The sequence below is a fragment of the Rhinatrema bivittatum genome, chromosome 1 (genome assembly GCF_901001135.1).
Source record: "Rhinatrema bivittatum chromosome 1, aRhiBiv1.1, whole genome shotgun sequence".
Taxonomy (NCBI): domain Eukaryota; kingdom Metazoa; phylum Chordata; class Amphibia; order Gymnophiona; family Rhinatrematidae; genus Rhinatrema; species Rhinatrema bivittatum.
The window spans coordinates 698,715,400-698,736,371 of NC_042615.1; the positions used below are offsets into that span (position 1 = coordinate 698,715,400).

The 20,972-nt window shown below is 41.9% G+C and overlaps 1 protein-coding gene across 4 annotated transcripts in view; it reads left to right on the forward strand.

Moving 5' to 3' along the window:
- TENT2 (terminal nucleotidyltransferase 2) overlaps nt 1–20,972 on the forward strand; it is a 377,719-nt gene that overhangs the window by 232,636 nt on the left and 124,111 nt on the right. For 3 of the 4 annotated variants that reach the window (XM_029575592.1, XM_029575578.1, XM_029575571.1), the window contains exon 8: nt 7,326–7,402. The exons of the other annotated variant lie outside the window; for it this stretch is intronic. In XM_029575592.1, the coding sequence (XP_029431452.1) occupies nt 7,326–7,402 (77 nt within the window). The remainder of the gene's footprint in view (nt 1–7,325; nt 7,403–20,972) is intronic. 4 annotated transcript variants of the gene reach the window in all.

Consider the following 20,972-nt stretch of genomic DNA (forward strand, 5'->3'; position numbering starts at 1 on the left):
GAATTGTTGGAAAAAGGAGCTCTCCTCTCTTAAAGGCCAACGCAATTAAATCTATTCTACCAGGGAAAGGAGGATAGGAATTTTGCTCCAAGTACTTCCTAATCCCAAAGAAAATTGGGGGATGGGGGGAAGAACTCTCTCATCCTAGGCCTAAGAGCTCTGAACAAGTATCCGATTAGGAAAAAGTTCAAGATGGTTTCCATAGGCACCCTGATCCCCTGAAGAAGAAGGCATATGGTTGTCGAAACTAGGGTCCTAGTTGGGATGTGGGTGTTTTTATATATAGTTTGTTATATGTAACCATGTTTGCGTAAAAAAAAAAAATTATGTTCTCAAGGGCTACAAACAAGTCTGGTTTTCAGGATGTCCACAGTAAGTAAGTATGCATGAGAGAGATTTCCATGCACAGCCTCCATTGTATGCAGATATATTTCTTGCATATTCATTATTGACATTCTGAAAACTGAGCCAGTTTGTGGCTCTTGAGGACTGGAATGCTCTCTGGACTGTGCTCTCTAGATCTAAAGAGAGCTTATATCCACATATAGATATTTCCAGGCCACAAAAAGTATATCAGATTTGTAGTAAGGAATAAATAGTTCTGATATCATGTATTGTTCTTCAGCTTGGTGTCAGTGCCACATGTATTCACAAAATGTCTTGCAGTAATGATAGTATATCGATACAAATTGGGAGTATATGACTTTTCTACCTGGATGACTGGCTGGTCAACAGCATGTTTTAAGACTGAGATACAGAATCAATAAGCCAAATCTGGGTTTTGGAGTTGCCAAGGTTAGTCATATACTACTCCAAGTCCCTCTTAAGCTAGTCATCTCAGTTGGATGGAATTTATGGGAGTACTGCTAGACACAATTCGGGTGAGAGCCTTTCTCTCACCACAGAGAATTACCACATTGATATCCATAATGGAGAGGATAAGAACAAGTCAACAGGCATCAGCATGGGATATGTTGAAGTTGTTGGGCCTCATGGCATCCACATCTGTTATTCCCTTGGCACATCTTCATACAAGAAGAGTCCTGTAGACCTTCAGATCGCAGTGGAATCAAGCCACTCGTGATGTTTAGGACAGCATCTGCATCAACCAGCCTCTGAAGGACATGGTCCTGGTGGCTAATTAGTTGCAGTCTGGTCAAGAGCATACCCTTTCAAATATTTCTTCACTGCAAATTGCCCTAACCATGGGTGCATCCAATCTGTGCTTGGACACCCACATAGAGGGACACTGCACCCAGGCCTTTGGTCTGTTCATGAAAATTTTTATCAGATAAAACTTCCTAGAGATAAGGGTGATATGGTATGCTCTAAAGGCTTTCAGATATTGGTTAGCCAACAGTTATCCTCAACTAGGTGGACAATCAAGTAGCAATGGTCTACATCAACAAACTGGGAGAAATTGAGTTAATCTCCTTTGTCAAGAGACTGTCCAGATGTGGGACTGAGCTGTTTCTCAAGAAATGGTCTTCGGAGCCAGATATCTGGCAGGCGAGGAGATTGTCCTGGCTGACAGACTGAGTTGGGTCCTGGAATCCTACGAATGCTCCCTGGACAGGGGGTAGCAAACCAGTTATTCCGCAAGTGGGTCACACCTGTAGTAGATCTGTTTTTGTCCCCTCTGAACGTAAAGTTTCACACCTCTGATCTAGAAAGTACTGCTTCACTTGAAGCCGCCTACTGTGGCATATGACGTAGTTTTGACCCTATTTGATGAAAATTCCCTTTGAGCCTTTAAACTCCTGAGAGCTGAAACACCTGACCTTGAAAGATCATATTTTTGGTGGTGATCAATGATCTCCAGGTCCTAATAACTTATCCATTTTATACCAAGTTTTTTCACATCTTAATTTCCTGTCTAAGACAGTACTGGACTTCCGCCTTAACCAGTCAGTTGTCCTTCAATATTTTTTCACAGGTCACATGTCTACAAAGGTGAACAAGCACTACACAGTTTGGAGTGCAAGAAAGCCTTGGCTTTATATCTGGAGCAGACTGATGCTATTAAAAAATCCACCCAGCTTTTTATTTATTTATTTATTTGTTTTGTTTATGTTAAACCTGTAATTGCCATTGGCAAGCATACCCTTTCCAATTGGCTAGTAGATTGCATCTCATTCTGTTATGCCTAGGCAGGCCTGAATCTGATGGGTAACATCAAGGGTTATAGCGTCAGAGCCATGTAGCATCAGTAGCCCACCTAAGACCAGCCTTCATGGAGATAATCTGCAGTACTGCAACATGAAGTTCTCTCAACACATTCATAACACACTATTGCTTGGACAGGGACATGAACTCCCAATACCATAGTAGGTTTGGCCCTTCTAGGGCCCGTTATTCTGGTTTCGAGTTGTCCCCACAGATATAAACAAAAAAAAAACAAAACACTATCACAATAATCACCTGCTTCCACCAAAAAGCTATTTCTGCCCATTAGCACAGTTTTGGATTTTTTCCCCCCCTTTTTCATTCAAGGCAGTCTATTGCTAAGGATTCCCCATAATAGGACTGCCATCCTGCTTATCAGAGAAAGCAGAGTTGTTTACTCATAACAAGTGTTCTTCATGGACAGCAGAATGTTCTCACAAAACCCTCCTGCTCCCCCTTGGACGTGGTTTTACAAGTCTAAGCTAAATTATAGACTGAAGGGGGGCACCAAGTAGACCTTTGGAGGTATAACATGCTGCACATGGCCAGCAGAGCATACTGAAAATTTCTAGAAACTTTGAAATCAAGTTTCCATGCTGTACTGGGCTCTATCTAATCATGTCACACATGTGCAAGAACTGAAATTGTGCTGTCTTTGCCATGTAAACTTATACTCATACAGGCTATAATCTTATAAGTTTACCAACATACCAAGCAAGCATTATTATAACTGGCCATGTTCATGGGTAAAGCATTTTACCCATAGAAATGCCTTTGAAAATTACCCTCTATAATACTCATTTCTACTAGTTCAAAAGAAGGAAATCAAAGTACATCATATGTTCATGGTACCTTGGAAAAATATTTTTATTTTATTAAACAGAAAAATATTGTAGTTGTACTATGTTTTGAGCTACATATTACATTTAGAAAGAATTGTTGCATATTTTCACACAGCTAGCATTTATTTGCTTTTGAGTAAATGAAGGAACTCTTTGATGAATTGTTCTGCTACATGTTGTACATCACTTAAAACAGGGATGCTCAAACAGATCTTACCCAGCCAGTTGGGTTTTCAGGATATCCCTAATGAATATGCATGAAAAATATTTGCATACATAGAAGGGATATCCTGAAAACCCAACTGGCTGGGGAGTCCCTTAGGAATTGTTTGAGCACCCCTGGCTTAGAAAGATGATCAGTTAGGCAATTAATAAATAATTTTTAAATTTAAAAAATTGAAGCAGTTAAAACTTTAATGCAATGCATATAATGTTAAAAATTTGAGGCCAAAATTCAAAGGCATTTAACCGGAAGACTCGCAAGTTATCTAGTTAAATGCCAAGTTTCCAATATCCGCTGTACTTTCCTAGCGTGTAGCAGATGGACTCAGGACCAATGGGTATCGTGTACTCCTGATAGCAGTTGGAGACGGATCAGATTTCAATCTGACGTCAGCCCCTAGTACATGTACCCCTGCAGGAAGTGCAGCTCTTCAATATTTTCCGTCTCCATAGCAGCCTTTCAACGGTCCGGCTCCGGCTGCGATGACGTCGGGGGGGGGGGGGGGGGTGTCTGAATCCTGGCTTTCTATTAGGTTTGGGGGGTTGGACACGCGTTTTGGATGCACTATTACCCCTTACTGAATAAGGGGTAAAGATAGCGTGGCCAATCGCGAGTTAACAGTGCGCTCCGGAGCGCACTGTACTGTATTGGCCTGTTTATTTGGTGTCCTTGTCCTATTTTATATATAGAGAAGACTAAGAGGAAACTCCTGGTCAGGATTGTTGAACATTTAACTTGTAATCACCAAGCACTTACAGAGACATCTCTGGCCCATTGCGATGCAACCTCCAAGAAGTGACTAGATGTGTGCAACAATTTTTTTTAAGCCAACCGTTTTTGAGCACCAGTATTAGCACTGCATTTCTGTATATATCACAAAGAAAAGTTTGTGACAACTATGTAAAACCTGTGAGCAATGTTCCGAAAGGTATGAGCAATAGCTCACGCACTCGGCTTAGAGGGATCTATGGCCCACTGGTTGGATCTGCAGCATGATCCGATGGTTTGAGGCTTGCAGCATTGAATAAGCTGTGAGTTGCATCCATGGAGGAGAAAAGGATTTTTAATCTATTGCATCTTGAATAGTAATGGATTTATAAATTAGGGACTAAGTCTCAGTGAAAGAAACTGAATGGAAGTATTGATTGGGTTTTATAAGTTGAAAGTGATCATTCTTGTTTCCCTTTATTTTTGATGTGTCTGCTTTATGGGGTCTTAGTTTTTAGTGTAGCTCTTTGGTTAGTTTAAATGAATTATTTAAGCAGGAGGGATCCTGTCATCACCATTTTAAATAACTTAAAATGACTCTAAAAATTGGTGAGATGGGTCTGGTTTTGTCCAGTAAATAGTTTATTTTGAATATTTTTGTAGTGAATGACAATTTACATATATTTTTCATTTGAAGCTTATGAAATGCCTTTGATGAAGGCAGTGCATACCACAACACTGGCAGTATCAGGACTTTTTGTTTGGTGGATTCAATAATGTTCTTGCTTATTGCCCTGTATTTGACATTGTGATGGCTATAGCTAACAGCTTATTCTGGTTCTCCAGTAAATGACATCAGAATGATCATGAGCTAAGTATTTTTGCTTTTGCTTTTATTTGTGCAAACAAAAAGAAAAGGATTTAAAATTGGTTATGTGCATATTAGAACAATAAGAGAAAACATAGTGGCGATTATCCTTTATTGAACATTTATATGATTTGAATTCCATATATGGTCACAATTAAGTCCTAATATTGGAGTTAGCAGAACAAGTTTCCCTGCCCCGTTACATATTCATCAAATTTTTAGCCGGATAAGTACATGGAATGTTTAAAACTCTTCATTTAATGAGATAACTTGAATTATTCGATTAAATGCCTTTGAATAATGGCCTCTGAGATTTTGGTGTGGAGGCCTAATTTAGCCCCAAGAGAAGAAACCTTGTTAAAACATCCCTCTTTTGAGTCCCTTTTGTTTTTGGAATTGATAATGAAGGGGACCCATGAAATGCCTATAGTGACATTTTTTTTTCTTTTTAAAAATATCTATAGCCACTGTACAGTGTTTTGTGAACAAACTCCTGATGGGAAGAAGAAAAGCTCCATTGGACTTAAATCACTCAGAATTACTATTACATGTTTTTGTGTTGATACCTTTGTCATTTCTTTTAAAAGGAACAGGAGACAATATAAATGAAATGATGTAGGGGGCAATTTTCAAACTGTCCCACACTGATGCAAAGTCTGTAGGTATTTTTTACCTGTGGATTGTTTACCATTTCTTCCCTTTTGAAAATGTCTGGAAAAAGTATCTGCAAAGATTTGTATCTGTGTTTTCTACAGGTATTTTTTGATTGAATTTTCAAATCTATGCTTGTTCTATCTTTGTGCATTTTTCCTATCATCCTCTCCTTCCCAACCTAAGCACACTCCAGGAAACACCTCCTTTGTGTAGGTAAAAGTAGGAGTGTTGTGAAACAATGTGTACTTTTATCTGCATAGAGGAAGGGCAGTTTACAGACAGGTAAATGACTTTTGAAAATTGTCCACTTGAAACTTTAAGAATAATAGTTTTGAAAACTAATGTTCATATTAAAAAGGTCAGGGATGTTGATTATGTTAAGTAAAATTCCATAACATTTATTCACTTGTAGTTAATGTCAATCTAGAGGAATAAAGAACAGTTGATTTCTACATGAGCCACTAAGTCATGCAGCTGAGTACAGCTTTACTGCGTTGTTGTTTTTTTTTGTTTGTTTTTTTTATGACAGACTTGAATGTATGGTAAGCAACACCTGTTGATGGTTTATGAAATTTTGCATTTTGATGTTTTGATAGTTTGGAAAACAATTAGCAGACTTTTTATCTGGAAGGCCTCTTAATTTTTTGAATTTAGATAAGTTAGAAAATTGCACATTAGGAGGGTGTTTTCCACAAGTTTGATTTTAAAGGAGTGATTTGTATTACATCTCCATTGAAAATCAGTACCAATGAATATCTCAGACAGGGGACATTGCTGTATGTTTAAGATTTGATTAGTTGCTAAGTTCTCAACCTGCCACAGATTCTCTTTATTTAAAATATGTATGCCGCATAATTCAATGTTCTAAGTGTCTTACAGAAAAAACACACCTAGGGGCAAATATAATAAGACCCATGGCAAAACAAGCTCTAGTTATGAGCGGGGGTTTTGAGCACACGGTTAAAGCCAGTGCCTCTGTGGGCTGTAAAAAAATAAATAAATAAATAATGCAAATCATTTGCATGCAGAAAGCCATGCACACATGAAGAAATGCACGTACCTAAGCGCGATAAGGCCCTATGTAATAAGTGGCTGTATCCACATAGAAAAGCTGTGCCGATAATACGCGCATAAAAGCGAGCGAGTGAACGGGTCTTCGTATTCAGTGTATGACCCTGGAATGTATTTTTAATATTTCGAATAACTGTGCTGCAGAAAACATGGCAAATATTTTCATGGGTGCTCGGCGCCAAGATTGGCATTCAGCTGGATGCAAATCTGGGCCTCTTCGGCACCCAGAAAGGTGCCTAGCTAAGCATGCAAACAATGGAATAAAATAGCCCCAGACATAGCACTGTTACTTAACTCGTGCCCTGACCTTGGTAAAAAAAAAAAAACAAAAACCACAAAACAAAACACAAAAACCCAAAAAACAACCCTCATGAAAAAACTCCCACTAGCATTAGTGCGGCTCCCTGTATTGCCCATGATTAGATAATTGCCTCCTTTGCATGCCATTAGCATGCACTCACGCACCTTATTACATCGGCCCCATAATTACATGAAGACAATGCAGATGAGTTACAAAGCTGCTATAGTTGATGGCAGTTTTGTGGCCAGGCCACTGAAAGCCACCAGTGTACTGCAAAGAGCATCTTGCATTTTGAAGCCAAAAGCATCATTTTCACATTACTTTCTCTTTCCCTGTTCAGAGAAGAGATTGTGATTTTACAGAGAGATGGGTCTCTTGTTGATAAATTCACTGTTATGATCATTTTCTCATTAAATGCATTTTCCTCATCTATATTTTTGAAAAATATTTTGCAAAATCTGACTTAGTTCTTTTTTTTTTTTCTTGATCTAGTGGTGTGGAGTTTGACTTGAATGTAAACAACGTTGTAGGAATAAGAAATACATTCCTTCTCAGAACCTATGCACACAGTAAGTTGTAATTACTGCAGCAACATATGCTTGAAAGATCCTGTTGCCTTTCTTATATTTTAAAATACCGCAGTATAAATCTTTTCTAGATTCTATTTCCTCATTTTTACATTGTTAATTCACCAGCATAATTTTGAATGCTGTTTGAGCAAGCATTGTATTTTTAGGTCACTAATAAGACAGGTATCTAAATACAATATAGAAATTCATCATTTTAACAAAAAAGATGACTTACTAGGTGGCAGTTTAAACTTGATCACTTTATTTCACTAATGTTGTGTGGAACACTTTAATGGTTTTGTTTGCATTTCATTTCAGGCTGGAAACAGCCCACAGCCCTGATTCTGGAATGATATCGGAAGCTTCATACCGATAAAAGAACTTTTACTTATACACCCATAAAGAGAGAAATAACAGAATAAGGAATTATAATGCCTCTGTGAAGTCCTGATAGGCAGTGCTCGTCTCCCGCCAGCAGGGACCTTTGTAGCCTTCTGGGACTATCTGGTGAGTCCTCCCAGCTCTGTGGTCCACATTTCCTGCTGGTGGCCATCTTGTTTCCTGTCTGGGAAGACACAATTTCTAGGCTTCCAGCCAGATTGCAAGAGCTTGGTTCTCATTCTCCGGCCCTCATTGGAGTCCTTTCAAAGTTCATCTCACTGTGTTAATTCCAGTGTATTCCTTGCTGCTTCAGATCTGCTGATTTGTCTCATCTAGTCTTCTGTTTCTAGTGTTTTGCTTGGGCTTCTGTTTAGTCCCGGTTCTGGGCCTCCTATCTAAGCCCTACTGGCCACCAGCATTTGAAAATGCAACCCGTGGGGAAGGTAGCCATCGTAGGCAGAAGACACCTTGCTGATCCATTTGGAACCCATCACTCACCTGGTCAGTGTACCAGCCACTCTCAGCCGAGGGGATCACACCTCTGGCTGACTGTTGTCACGTCAAGCTCTGGCCAGTAGACCTGGCCACAGCTGCATCTGTCCACGGGAAGCACTGGACAAACTAATGCTTGGCAAAACTAGAATAGATGAATTCCCTTACTCTAATCGTTTGACTAATGTCTTAGAATCACAACCACAAGAGATGGCTGTGCCAGCTCCCACACTTCCTGTAGTTTTTTGAGCGACCACATTTAGAGTTCTGGTTCAAGATTCCCCTGCATTTTTCTGGAGGATTTGAAAATCAATGTTCAGTTGTTTTCACTATCCAGGTTTCTTGCTTTCCTGATCATAAGTTCAAAGTAGCTTATATTAACTTATTGTTAACTGGGGAAACCCTGGCTTGGGCCTCTCTGCTTTGGGAGAGACAAAATTCCATGATTCTTTATTCTGAAGCGTTTATTTCTGCCTTCAAGTATGCTTGCTTCCATCTTTCTCCTGCAGATTGAACAGAGGCCTGTAGAGAGGGCCATTATACCTTAGAATTCTGAACAATTGCAGTGGAGACTGGCTGGAACAATTTAGCTTTATTAGTTTTTTGGAACGGCCTGGCAGAGCAGTTTAAAGATATTGGCTTGTCGAGAGTTACCTTCAGATGCCAAGGCTTCTTTGTGCCTGTGTATTATCAACCACATTCAAGTGTGCTGTTTGGAACATCTGTCTCCTCTCTCATGTCTGGCACTTCCCCCAAATGTCATGACCTGACTCTGTTTGAAGAACTGAAGACCCCAAGGAATTGGGCTGCATTGGAATTCGGTTATCTTAAAGAGAGAAGGGCCAAAGGAGGTTGAATGTGTGCCACTGTTGTGCTGGCCCAGGGATGCACGGCTAAGATTTGCCCCCACAAACCTATATTTAATCAAAGTTCAAGGTCCATGACTGAAGAGGAAAATCCTTTGAGTTTGGTCACCCTTTGAGCACTTCATGTGGCTCAGTGTTAGTTTGTTTCCATGTTCTGGCCTTTAGAATCTGTAGCAGCACCCACCCTTATTGATTCTAGGATAACTGGGAATATCAGCCAGGAGTTTGTCGTTTACATGGGATACCTCATAGACTGAATCGTGTTCCCATCCTTGTCTTAGCCATCGATGGCAGGCCACTGGATCAAGGGGAGACATAGTGGGTCACAATTGATTTGAAGCTAAAGGTGGAGCATGTGGCACTTTGATACTATCTCATTTTAGATTCTCTACTCACCTTCATACGTGGTCTTTTGGGTTTGCCATCACTCCAGTTGCACAAGCTATTTCTTGATTAACAATCAGGCCACTTAGTCTTTTGGTCCTCATGTTTTTCATCCTGTATGCCAGACTCAAGATGTACGAATTTTACTATTGTGGTTTCTGTAGTAAAGGCATTCCTGGACCTTCTGGTACACTGCTACACCTTTGATGTCTTAAGTAAGGGGGTAGAAAAAAAAGCAGAGACCCTTCCTAGGCACTGGGAATATGACTTCTGAGAATCATGCTATCATGTAGTTGGATATATCCACTACAAGTTCAGAAACATGTCCAAATACATACAGGAAAACTTGAATCATGGATGTATCTGCCCTTCAAAGTCCCCTGAGGGAGTAGAGTTCTTAATACAGAAGAGAGATGGATCCCTTAGGCCATACATTGATTACTAGAGTCTAAAGATTACTGTCAAAGATAGTTAATTCTTGCGATTAATTACTGAGTTTTTTTGACATACTTCAAGGAGCCAAGAGTTTCTTGAAATTGGACTTAATTGGAGGTTACAGCCTCATCTGGATTAGACAAGAGGGTGAGTGTAAGATGGGGTATAAAACTACATTTAATACTAGACATGGCCATTACAAATATACTCTAATTTAATAAAAATAACCAAGGTAATATTGCAGCTAACATTTATAAGAAATATCAGCTAAAAATGTGCTTAAAGCATTGTAATCTTACAAGCTCTTGCCCACAATGGGCTTCAACCAATATCGTACATTAAAGTATTTGAGCTCACATCATAACATTGATAATGTTTTGGCATCCTACGATGTCTTCATTAGGGATCTTTAACAAAATGTACAATAAAACAAAAATCAATAATTTTTTATTTTTTTTTTGTTAAAACAGATACCCAGTGGATACCTACCCTCACTATCAGCCTGACTCGGCTCTGCTTAGCTCTTAACAAATGGCAGATGGGCAACTGCAATGCCGAGAGAGCCTCAAATTAAAAAAAACCCTCTGAACTACAGACTTCAGCGATCACAAGCCACTTCATCATAATTCTCTACAAAAACAGACTCATCAGCCTCCTTATTGAGCCCCAGAGGGTAGACTGTCCCCAATTGAAAGATCCACCTTTGTTCGCATTGCAATAAACAGAGATTCAAGTCAGTGCCTCGAGCATTTATCTTTAACTCCTCTAATATAGTGATCCAAAGATCTTCAAAGCAATGGTTAAATGCTAAACAATGTTCCACCAAAGGAGCCTCAATCCTTTGATGTTTAATAGCACTTCAATTCGTTCTCACCATACAGATAGGGGTACCAAATCAAGTACACCACCTTTCTTGAAGTAATGTTCTCCTTCTGTGCTTAAAAGATCTCAGTTTTTCAAAAGGTAAATTTGCGCACAAACAGAATATATCCCACATGCGAAATGTCCTCTCTGTCACCTCTTCCTCCCAACAGCTACTAAACTGTAATCTTACTAACTGATCTTTAATATTATGACCCCTTTGATAGGTGATCAGTGGTCTATCTTGAAAAATCGAATTGAATTGTAACGCATGCCAGTGGTTTTTTTTTTAATACTTTTGGCCAGTCTATAAGTTGAAGGGGAAAAGGGCAAAACACAAATCGGTCATAAATAGGTGTTTCTAGTTGGTGGCTGTAATAAAAGCTCCCTTCATTCCAGCTTGCCCACTTAATCGCTCTATTAACAGTTATATCTCTTGCTATAAACCGTGCCCACATTTCTCTGGATCTCACTTTTATATTCATCAGCTGTTGAGCAAAGGCCAAGAGCCATTTCCCCGGCCCAGGAAAGTAGTAATTTCTCAATGCATCAGCTCCAAACTTATGTCACCCTGATCCTGCTATGCCTTTTGTTCTGTAAATTGATGCCTTAGAAATGGTGGCGGGAGCAATATTACTTCAGAGACCAGATCTGGTTTCCTTACTAGACCTCTGTGGCTACTTCTTTAACGGGCCATTAGACGCGCGTTTTCCCTTACCTCTTATTCAGTAAGGGGCCGAAAACGCGCGTCCAACCCGCCGAACTTAATAGCGCCCGCAACATGCAAATGCATGTTGATGGCCCTATTAGGTATTCCCGCGCGATTTAGTAAGTAAAATGTGCAGCCAAGCCGCACATTTTACTTTCAGAAATTGGCGCCTACCTTTGGGTAGGCGCTAATTTCTTCGGGCACCGGGAAAGTGCACAGAAAAGCAGTAAAAACCGGCACGAGACCGGTCTCATGCCGGTCTCGTGCACAGTCGGCACGAGACCGACTGTGCAAACATGAGATAAGTGGCGTTTGAGGCCATAGTTTTGGCACAATATTCTCAAGTCAATAGGTTTAAAGAGAACGCAATACCCGTAGACAATAACACAACTTAACCATCTTATTGAGGTACCTAATGATTAGAAGCCAGTTTAAGGCTCATAGACACGATAGCAGAACCTAGCAGGTTCGCATCGTATGAAGGTACACTCAATCCTCATCTATATATATAACATGTATTGATTTACTGCACTTATAAAGTTACATATATAAACTTATTTACAAGTTGAGGGGGCGAGTGCCCTTATATTCAATTAAATGCTAGGGGGAGAGGGGAGGGACCTCTGATTTAATATCATGGCGATATTAAATCGAAGGTCCCGAAGGGTAAAAAAAGTAAAACAAAAAAAAAAAACCAAATTTGAAGTCGGCCCGCTGCTGTCGGGTCAAAAACCGGACGCTCAATTTTGCCAGTGTCCGGTTTCCGAGCCCGTGGCTGTCAGCGGGCTCGAGAACCGACGCCGGCAAAATTGAGCGTCGGCTGTCAAACCCGCTGACAGCTGCCTCTCCAGGCCAAAAGGAGGTGCTAGGGATGCACTAGTGTCCCTAGCGCCTCCTTTTGCCTGTTTCTACTGTCGGGCCTCATTTAAATACTGAATCGCGCGCACAGGCGAGTGGGCATTGGCCCACTCTCCCGCGGACTTTACTGAATCAGCCCATAAGAAATTTTCCTTCAGAAGAACATAATTATGGCATTGGAAATGGGGAACTCCTTGCCATAATATGGGCTTTGGAAGAATGGAGACATCAGTTGGAGGAACCTACATTTCTCAGAGGACAAGCAAGATGGCAGTCCTCACATGTAGGTGACTTCATTGGATGGAACTCTGCACAGAAAACGTATGCCAAAGTTTCTAGCCTCATTGAGCATGCTCAAACGCGCACTATACCACGCATTTACGCAGGTCTCCTCAGTCTCTTCTTTTTTAAAGGGGCATGGGATAAACACTGTGGGTCCCTAAAAGGCTAGAGGATGGGAATAAATAAAAAAGCTAAACCGGCATGGAGTGGCAGTTACTATCCTTAAGAGAAACATGGGGTAACTTGCACGGAGTGGCAGTTACCACCTTGGGAAACTTGCTGTGTAGACTAGATGCACCATTTTGGTCTTTTTTTGTGGAGCCGCGTGTCTCACATTCAGGTGAGCCTCTTAATTTTTTCAAAGTTTACACAGTTTTCAAGTGCTTTTTTTCTCGCGATTCCTTTTCACATTCCTCGCATTGTTAATGCAGGATCTCCCCGGTTTTCCAATTACATCCGAGGTTGCAGCAAGTGCGCCAAGATGACCCCAAAGGGGATGTAAGATTCAGCTGGATAAGATGGAGTGCATATTTGTGCCAAAGAAGACCAATCCATTGGTATCTGAGGCATCTGCACCGATGGACACTGAGCCATTGACGTTGGCGGGGCTGCCAGTTCCATTGAGGTCGTTGGCTGAGAGGGATGCCAGAGACTGGCTATAATCAGGCTCCTCCAAGTTGAGGATGTCGGGTTTGTTGTCCTAGACCTCTGCATCCAAGCATCAAAAGAAGCTTGATCATCGCACAATGCAGGGCACAAGGATGCACCAGCTTCTGCTGTGATGCCCCTAAAGCAACCCGTGGTGAGGAGAGCCAGCCCTCCATTGGTCCCGATCTCTGCCACTGATCTTCTCTTGGTTCTGAAGAGGATCTGATTACACCTCCTGGGTACCAGCCTGTCCTGGCATTGGCGATTTTCAAGGAGGAATTGGAGAGGCACATGCATCTGGTCGTGGAGAGGGTGATGGTGTCAGAGCACTGGTACAGTCTTTCCTCGAGCCACTGCTCGATTCCTTGCACATGCTTATAAGTGTTACTGATCCAGTTCCCAGTATTGGTTTCCTGGGGTGACATTGACACCCTTCAGGGCACAGATGCCGCCACCACAAGCCAATCCTGTTGTCGTCCTTGGAGGAAAAAGCCTCCCCAAATACCCGAGCCTGCATCATGACCAGAGATAAAATGGCCAGTCAAACTGGTGCCTATAGCACTGGCTGGGGCCAAGCGCCTAGGGCCCCATCACCAGTCGATGACAACAGAGATGAAGGGCACCTATGACTCCTGGGGGGTTAAATCCTCCGTAGCTTCTGATGGTGCTTCATATGGTCTCCCCTCGGAACCATCTCCTCCAGATGATTGGAAGTCCTTGACAGAAGTCCTCCCCTTTTCAAGTTTTGTTCAGGTGATGATGGAGGCCATCCCATTTCAGTTGATGATTGAAGAGGATACCAGGCATAAAATACTAGGTATTCTCCAGTACATGGAGCCTTCCAAGGAGATTGTGGCAGTCCCAGTGCATGAGATCCTTGTGGAGTTATTGCTGAGGATTTGGGAACACACCCTCACAGGGCCTCCCATAAACAGGAAGGTGGACACGATTTATCTCGTCCAAAAGGCGCTCTGATTCGACAAGCTGACTGATTCAGCCACCTCACCAGTTGGTAGTCCTTGAATCCGTTCTCAAGAAGGCTAGAAACTCTCTGACCTATTTTTCAGTGACCCCAGTGAAGGATCAGAGAGAGATGGATGCTCTTGGGAAGAAGGTGTTCCAGGGTGCTATGCTTATTGCCCGCTTATTGACCTACCGGCTGTATATGAGCCAGTACATGTGCGACATCATGAAGCAGGTACAACAAGACTTCCACCAGTTGCTGGTGTATAAGGGTCTGGAATTAGGTTTGTTCAAACAATGATGTTTTCGAAACAGCATCGAGGGTCTCTGCAGCGGGAATCGGCGCTTGCAGGCCTTGGATCACAGACCGGAGGTGCTGGAGGGATTTGCTGATGTGCCTTGTACAGGAGCGAATCTCTTCAAGGATAAAATGACAGGCGCAATGGCCTAGATCCAGGACCACTATGCGATACTCCAGCAGCTCTCCACTAGCACTCAGAACCCATAGTACTCAGCCAGTAGGTCATTGAGGTTTGGGCCCAGGAAGTCCTTCTTTCATCTGAAGAGGTGTACTACCCTCTGCCACCTCATTCCTGTCAACAATATTAGGGTGCTTATGGCTGTCCCAGGCAGCAGAGGACCCCGAAGCCCCAGCCAGAGCTTCTGTCAACTCCAGGGACGGAGTTTTGACTAGATTGCATGGAACATAGCCAAGTCACACTTTGAAATGTCTGTATGCTAATGCCAGAAGTCTAAGAAGTAAGATGGGAGAGTTAGAATGTATAGCAGCAAATGATGAGATTGACATAATTGGCATCACGGAGACTTGGTGGAAGGAGGATAACCAATGGGACAGTGCTATATCAGGGTACAAATTGTATCGCAATGATAGGGAGAATCAACTTGGTGGGGGTGTGGCAATTTATGTCTGGGAGAGTATAGAGTCCAACAGGATAAAGATCATACAATTTATTTATTTATTTATTTATTTATTTATTTATTTATTTATTTAAAAACTTTTATATACCGGTATTAGTATGCATACATCATACCGGTTTACAATGTAACTTTAAAGGTAGAAATTACAATGAACAGGGAGGGCGAACAAGGAGGAGTATACAAAGAGCAGGAGGTGGAGGAATTAAAGCAATAAATAAAAACTGCAACGGACTATTTACAGGAATATACAAGGCGTAGGCAAGATACTTGCCTACGCCTACAAGAGACTTAAATGCTCAGTAGAATCTATATGGGTAGAAATCCCATGTGTGTTGGGTAAGAGTATAGTGATAGGAGTATATACCGCCCATCTGGACAAAATGGTCAGACAGATGATGAAATGCTAAGAGAAATCAGGGAAGCTAACCAATTTGGCAGTGCAATAATAATGGGATATTTCAATTACCCCAATATTGACTGGGTAAATGTAACATCAGGACTTGCTAGAGACATAAAGTTCCTGGATGTAATAAATGACTGCTTCATGGAGCAATTGGTTCAGGAACCAACAAGAGAGGGAGCTATTTAGGTTTAATTCTTAGTGGAACACAGGATTTGGTGAGAGAGGTAACGGTGGTGGGGCCACTTGGCAACAGTGATCATAACATGATCAAATTTAAACTAATAACTGGAAGGGGGACAATAAGTAAATCTGCAGCTCTAACACTAAACTTTCAAAACGGAAACTTTGATAAAATGAGGAAAATAGTTAGAAAAAAACTGAAAGGTGCAGCTGCAAAGGTTAAGAGTTCAACAGGCATGGACATTGTTTAAAAATACAATCCTAGAGGTGCAGTCCATATGTATTCCATACATTGGGAAAGATGGAAGGAAAGCAAAACGATTATAGTCATGGTTAAAAGGTGAGGTGAAAAGAGGCTGTTTTAGCCAAAAAAAAATCCTTCAAAAATTGGAAGAAGGATCCATCTGAAGAAATAGGATAAAACATAAGCATTGCCAAGTTAAGTGTAAAACATTGATAATACAGGCGAAGAGAGAATTTGAAATTAAGTTGGCCATAGAGGCAAAAACTCATAATAAAAACTTTTTAAAATATATCCGAAGCAAGAAACCTGTGAGGGAGTCAGGCTCCAGGGGCGATCCGGGTAACTATAGACCAGTGAGCCTGACTTCAGTGCCAGGAAAAATAGTGGAAACTATTCTCAAGATCAAAATCGTAGAGCATATAGAAAGACATGGTTTAATGGAACACAGTCAACATGGATTTACCCAAGAGAAGTCTTGCCTAACAAATCTGCTTCATTTTTTTGAAGGGGTTAATAAACATGGATAAAGTGAATCGGTAGATGCAGTGTATTTGGATTTTCAGAAGGCGTTTGACAAAGTCCCTCAGAGGCTTCTAAGAAAACTAAAAAGTCATGGGATAGGAGGCGATGTCCTTTCGTGGATTACAAATTGATTAAAAGACAGGAAACAGAGAGTAGGATTAAATGGTCAATTTTTTCCGCACCTTGAATAATGTGTACAATTCTGGTCGCCGCATCTCAAAAAAGATATAGTTGCGATGGAGAAGGTACAGAGAAGGGCAACCAAAATGATAAAGGGGATGGAACAGCTCCCCTTTGAGGAAAGACTAAAGAGGTTAGGGCTGTTCAGCTTGGAGAAGAGACGGCTGAGGGGGGATATGATAGAGGTCTTTAAGATCATGAGAGGTCTTGAAAGAGTAGATGTGAATCGGTTATTTACACTTTCAAATAATAGAAGGACTATGGGGCATTCCATGAAGTTAGCAAGTAGCACATTTAAGACTAATCGGAGAAAATTCTTTTTCACTCAACGCACCATAAATCTCTGGAATATGTTGCCAGGGGATGTTAGTTAGTGCACTTAGTGTAGCTAGGTTCAAAAAAGGTTTGGATAAGTTCTTGGAGGAGAAGTCCATTAACGGCTATTAAGCAAGTTTACTTAGGGAATAGCCACTGCTATTAATTGCATCAGTAGCATGGGATCTTCTTAGTGTTCGGGTAATTGCCAGGTTCTTGTGGCCTGGTTTGGCCTCTGTTGGAAACGGGATCCTGGGCTTGATGGATCCTTGGTCTGACCCAGCATGGCAATTTCTTAAAATCTTTTTTTTTTTGTTTGTTTATCATCTTTTATTTCTCTTAATATATAGGAAACATTGGAGAGAGAGGAAACAAAGAGGAGTATATTAATAGAAACATGAACACATTTGGTACACAATTGCCCACCCAATTTATTTCTTCCCTTATACTCTCAGCAGGTAGTCTCCTCCCAGACAAAAAACCCTTCAACTGATCTGGTAAAAAGAAAATATAAGTATTCCTGGCCAGTTTAACAATGCACTTACATAGGTAGCGCAAAACAAAGCTACCCCCTAGTGCTAAGGTCTCAGATCTCATCTGCATAAAATCCTTTCTACGCTGTTGCATAGATTTTGCTAAGTTGGGGTATATACGTACAAGACCACCACAATACGATACATTTATATATTTGAAATAATTTTGGAGACACCAGATTAATCAAAAAAAGTAACAGAGCACAGCACGATCTATAATCTCTGCATTAGAATTTTCTAAATATTCGGTGAGATTTTGAAAATCTGCACCTTGAACACTAGGAAACGCTGAAGGAGTGCTGGTTCTTTTAGAAAGGAAAAAGTTTCTTAACCACTGTATCTCCTTCTGAGGAATTTTTAAAGTCTCCGAAACATATTTCTTGAAAGTTAACAAGGGTATTTCACCCGTAACAATAGGGAAATTAAGAAGTCTTAAATTTAAATGCCTCATAGTTTTCAATAGACTCAAGTCTTCTCAGAGAGGAAGCCTTTTCTGATACCATCGTGGCATTTACATTCTGGAGGCTTTTTATGTCTTCATTTATCTTTTTTAATGAATTATATTCCAAGAATTTTTCTTGTGTGTCCTGTTCCAAAACCCCGACTTTAGTGGCAATATCATCCAGTTTCAGGGTTTGAATGTCTATTTTAGAAGACATCCTCATCATGAGGTCCCAGATTGTATCGAGGGTCACAACAGGGGGTTTGGTTAATTGCATGGGGAAGGTCTTACCTCAAGTTCGGTGTAATCACAACCTTCTCCCTGTGACTTGGGGGTGTCTGGTACTCCCTCTCCTTCTCCAATCAGCAGCACAGACGCTTGGGGTTCCAGAATTCCTCCAACCGCTCCAACCAGCCCATTGGCTTCTGAGCCACCCAGTTGGACAGACTCGATGACATCATCATTCTGCGTCCCAGCTCCTCCGTCGACGGGTTGTTGCAATGCTCTCCGTGGCGTTTTCAGGTCGGGAGGGCTCAGCAAAAGTTCCCTGGGAGAATACTGATCTCCTTTCACCAATTTTTCAGCGGGGGTAGAAGCCCTCAAAACAGGTTGGGCTGAGGTGAACTCGGATATTAATCGTTGTCCCGTAGCATTGTCCGGGTCAAATGGGTAGACCCGTACTTTGCCTTTTCTTTTGAGGCATTTTCTGAAGAAAAGCGCGTTGGCTTAGATTTCAGAAATCTAAGATACTGGAGCAAATGGAGTTACACCCTTTCAGGGCGCCATCTTGTTTTCTCGTTCTTATGTTCTTATGTCACCTGTACCTGGAGCAGTGGACTTTGCTTCAGTTCTTTGCAAACTCGTGGCCCAGTGTAACCTTGGACTAGTAGATTCTCTCCTTTGTTCTTGAGGGGTACAAACTAAATCTGTTGGGTACACTGTCAAATTGCCCCCCCCCCCAAGTCCATTCTGGTGTCCAGTAGCGCCTCAAGAGGTATTAGTAGCAGAGCTCTCCTCACTCTTAACGGCCAGAGTGGTCTAACCTTTTCCACCAGGGCAAAGAGTGCAGGAATTTTACTCCCAGTACTTCCTGATACCAAAGAAAGCAAGGGGAATCCGTCCTATCTTGGATCTGAGAGGCTTGAACAAATTAATCAAAAGAGAAAAGTTCAAGATGTTTTCCTGGGCAATCTGATCCCCTTTTTTGCAAAAAGGGGACTGACTATGTTCCCTGGATCTAAAAGACATTTATGCTCACATTGAGATCTTCCCAGGTCACCGGCAGTATCTCAGATTTGTGGTGGGAATGCAGCACTTTCAGTATCGCGTTCTGACATTTGGGCTTGTATCAGCCCCACATTTCTTTATGAAATGCCTAGCTGTGGTGGTGGTGCAGCTTGACAGACTGAGGGTTCATGTATTCCCATATATGGATGATTAGCTGGTCAAGAGCACCTCTCGGGCGGGGGCTGACAAATCCATGCCCTCGACCATCTAGGTGCTGGAGACACTAGGGTTTGTTATCACCTCCCCTAAGTCCTATCTCACCCTGTCACCATAATTAAACTTCATTGGAGCTCTGCTAGACATGGCTCAGATCAAGGCCATCAACCTGGTTGATGGTTTCAGCAGAGCCAGAAGTTGTCAGTGTGGCACATATTGAGGCTGTTGGGTTATATGGCCACAACAGTACACGTCACTCCTTTGGCACATTTATACTTGCAAAAGGCTCAAAGGACCTTGAGATCACAGTGGTGAAAAGCCACTCAGGCCATTCAAGTTTATATCCAAGTCATGCCATCCCGCTGGGACTGTGTCCTGGTGGTGGGAAATTTCAAATCTGAAAAGGGGGTATTCTTCCAAAGTAATCCTACTCCAAATTGTCCCAAGATGTGGCCACCTTGGACTGGAGAGCTCATGTAGAAGGATTCAGCACCCAAGGCCTATGGTCTGCCTAGGAATGTCTCTGTTAAATCAATTTCCTGGAGCTCTGGTCGATCAGGTATGCGCTGTGGGCTTTCAGAAATCAGTTGTCCAACAAAATTGTTATGATACAGACCAACAACCAAGTAGCAGTGTGGTATGTCGTCAAACAAGGAGGTACGGGATTGTACCTCCTGTGTTAGGAAGCAGTAAAGATTTGGTCATGGGCCCTTTCCTGCTGGATAGTTCTCAGGGCCATGTACCTGGCTGGAATGGAGAATGTGCCAGCAGAAAGACTGAGTCGTGCCTTCAGACTCCACGATTAGTCTCTGGAACAAGAGATTGCGAATCAGATCTTCCGCCTCTGGAAGCCCGGATGTGGATCTCTACGCAGCACCTTGGCACAGGAAGTGTTCTCAATTCTGCTGCCTGTACAGTAAGTGCAGCAAACCAGCCTCTGATGCTTTCGCCGCCATTGGGTGCGAGGGACTCCTGTATGCATATCCTCTAGCTCCACTCTCTTGATACTTCATGAGGATAAAAGGACTATGATCCTCTAAGCCCCTCGTTGGCCAAGACAGGTTTGGTTTCCACTCCTCGGGGAGATGTCCATCTGGAAACTGATCAGGCTAGGGACTTGCCCAGATCTCATCACACAGGATTAAGGCAGGTTGCAACATCCCAACTTCCAGGCCCTGTTGCTCACATCCTAGATGTTGAGAGATTGATATTGCAACCACTCTATCTCTTGGAAGATGTTTCAGGTCCTAGTGGCTTCCAGAAAGCCTTCCACTAGAAAGTCCTATGGACTGAAGTGGAGGAGGTTTTCTGTGTGGTATGAGCAGAAGGCTCTAGATCCCTTCCCCTGCTCCCCACAAAATCCGCTTGACTACATTCTACACCTATTGGAAGCTGGTTTTAAGACCAACTTAGTTCATTTAAGTGCGATTGGCACATATCACCGTGGTGTAGATGGTATGCCCATGTCTGTACAGCCTATAGTTTTACAT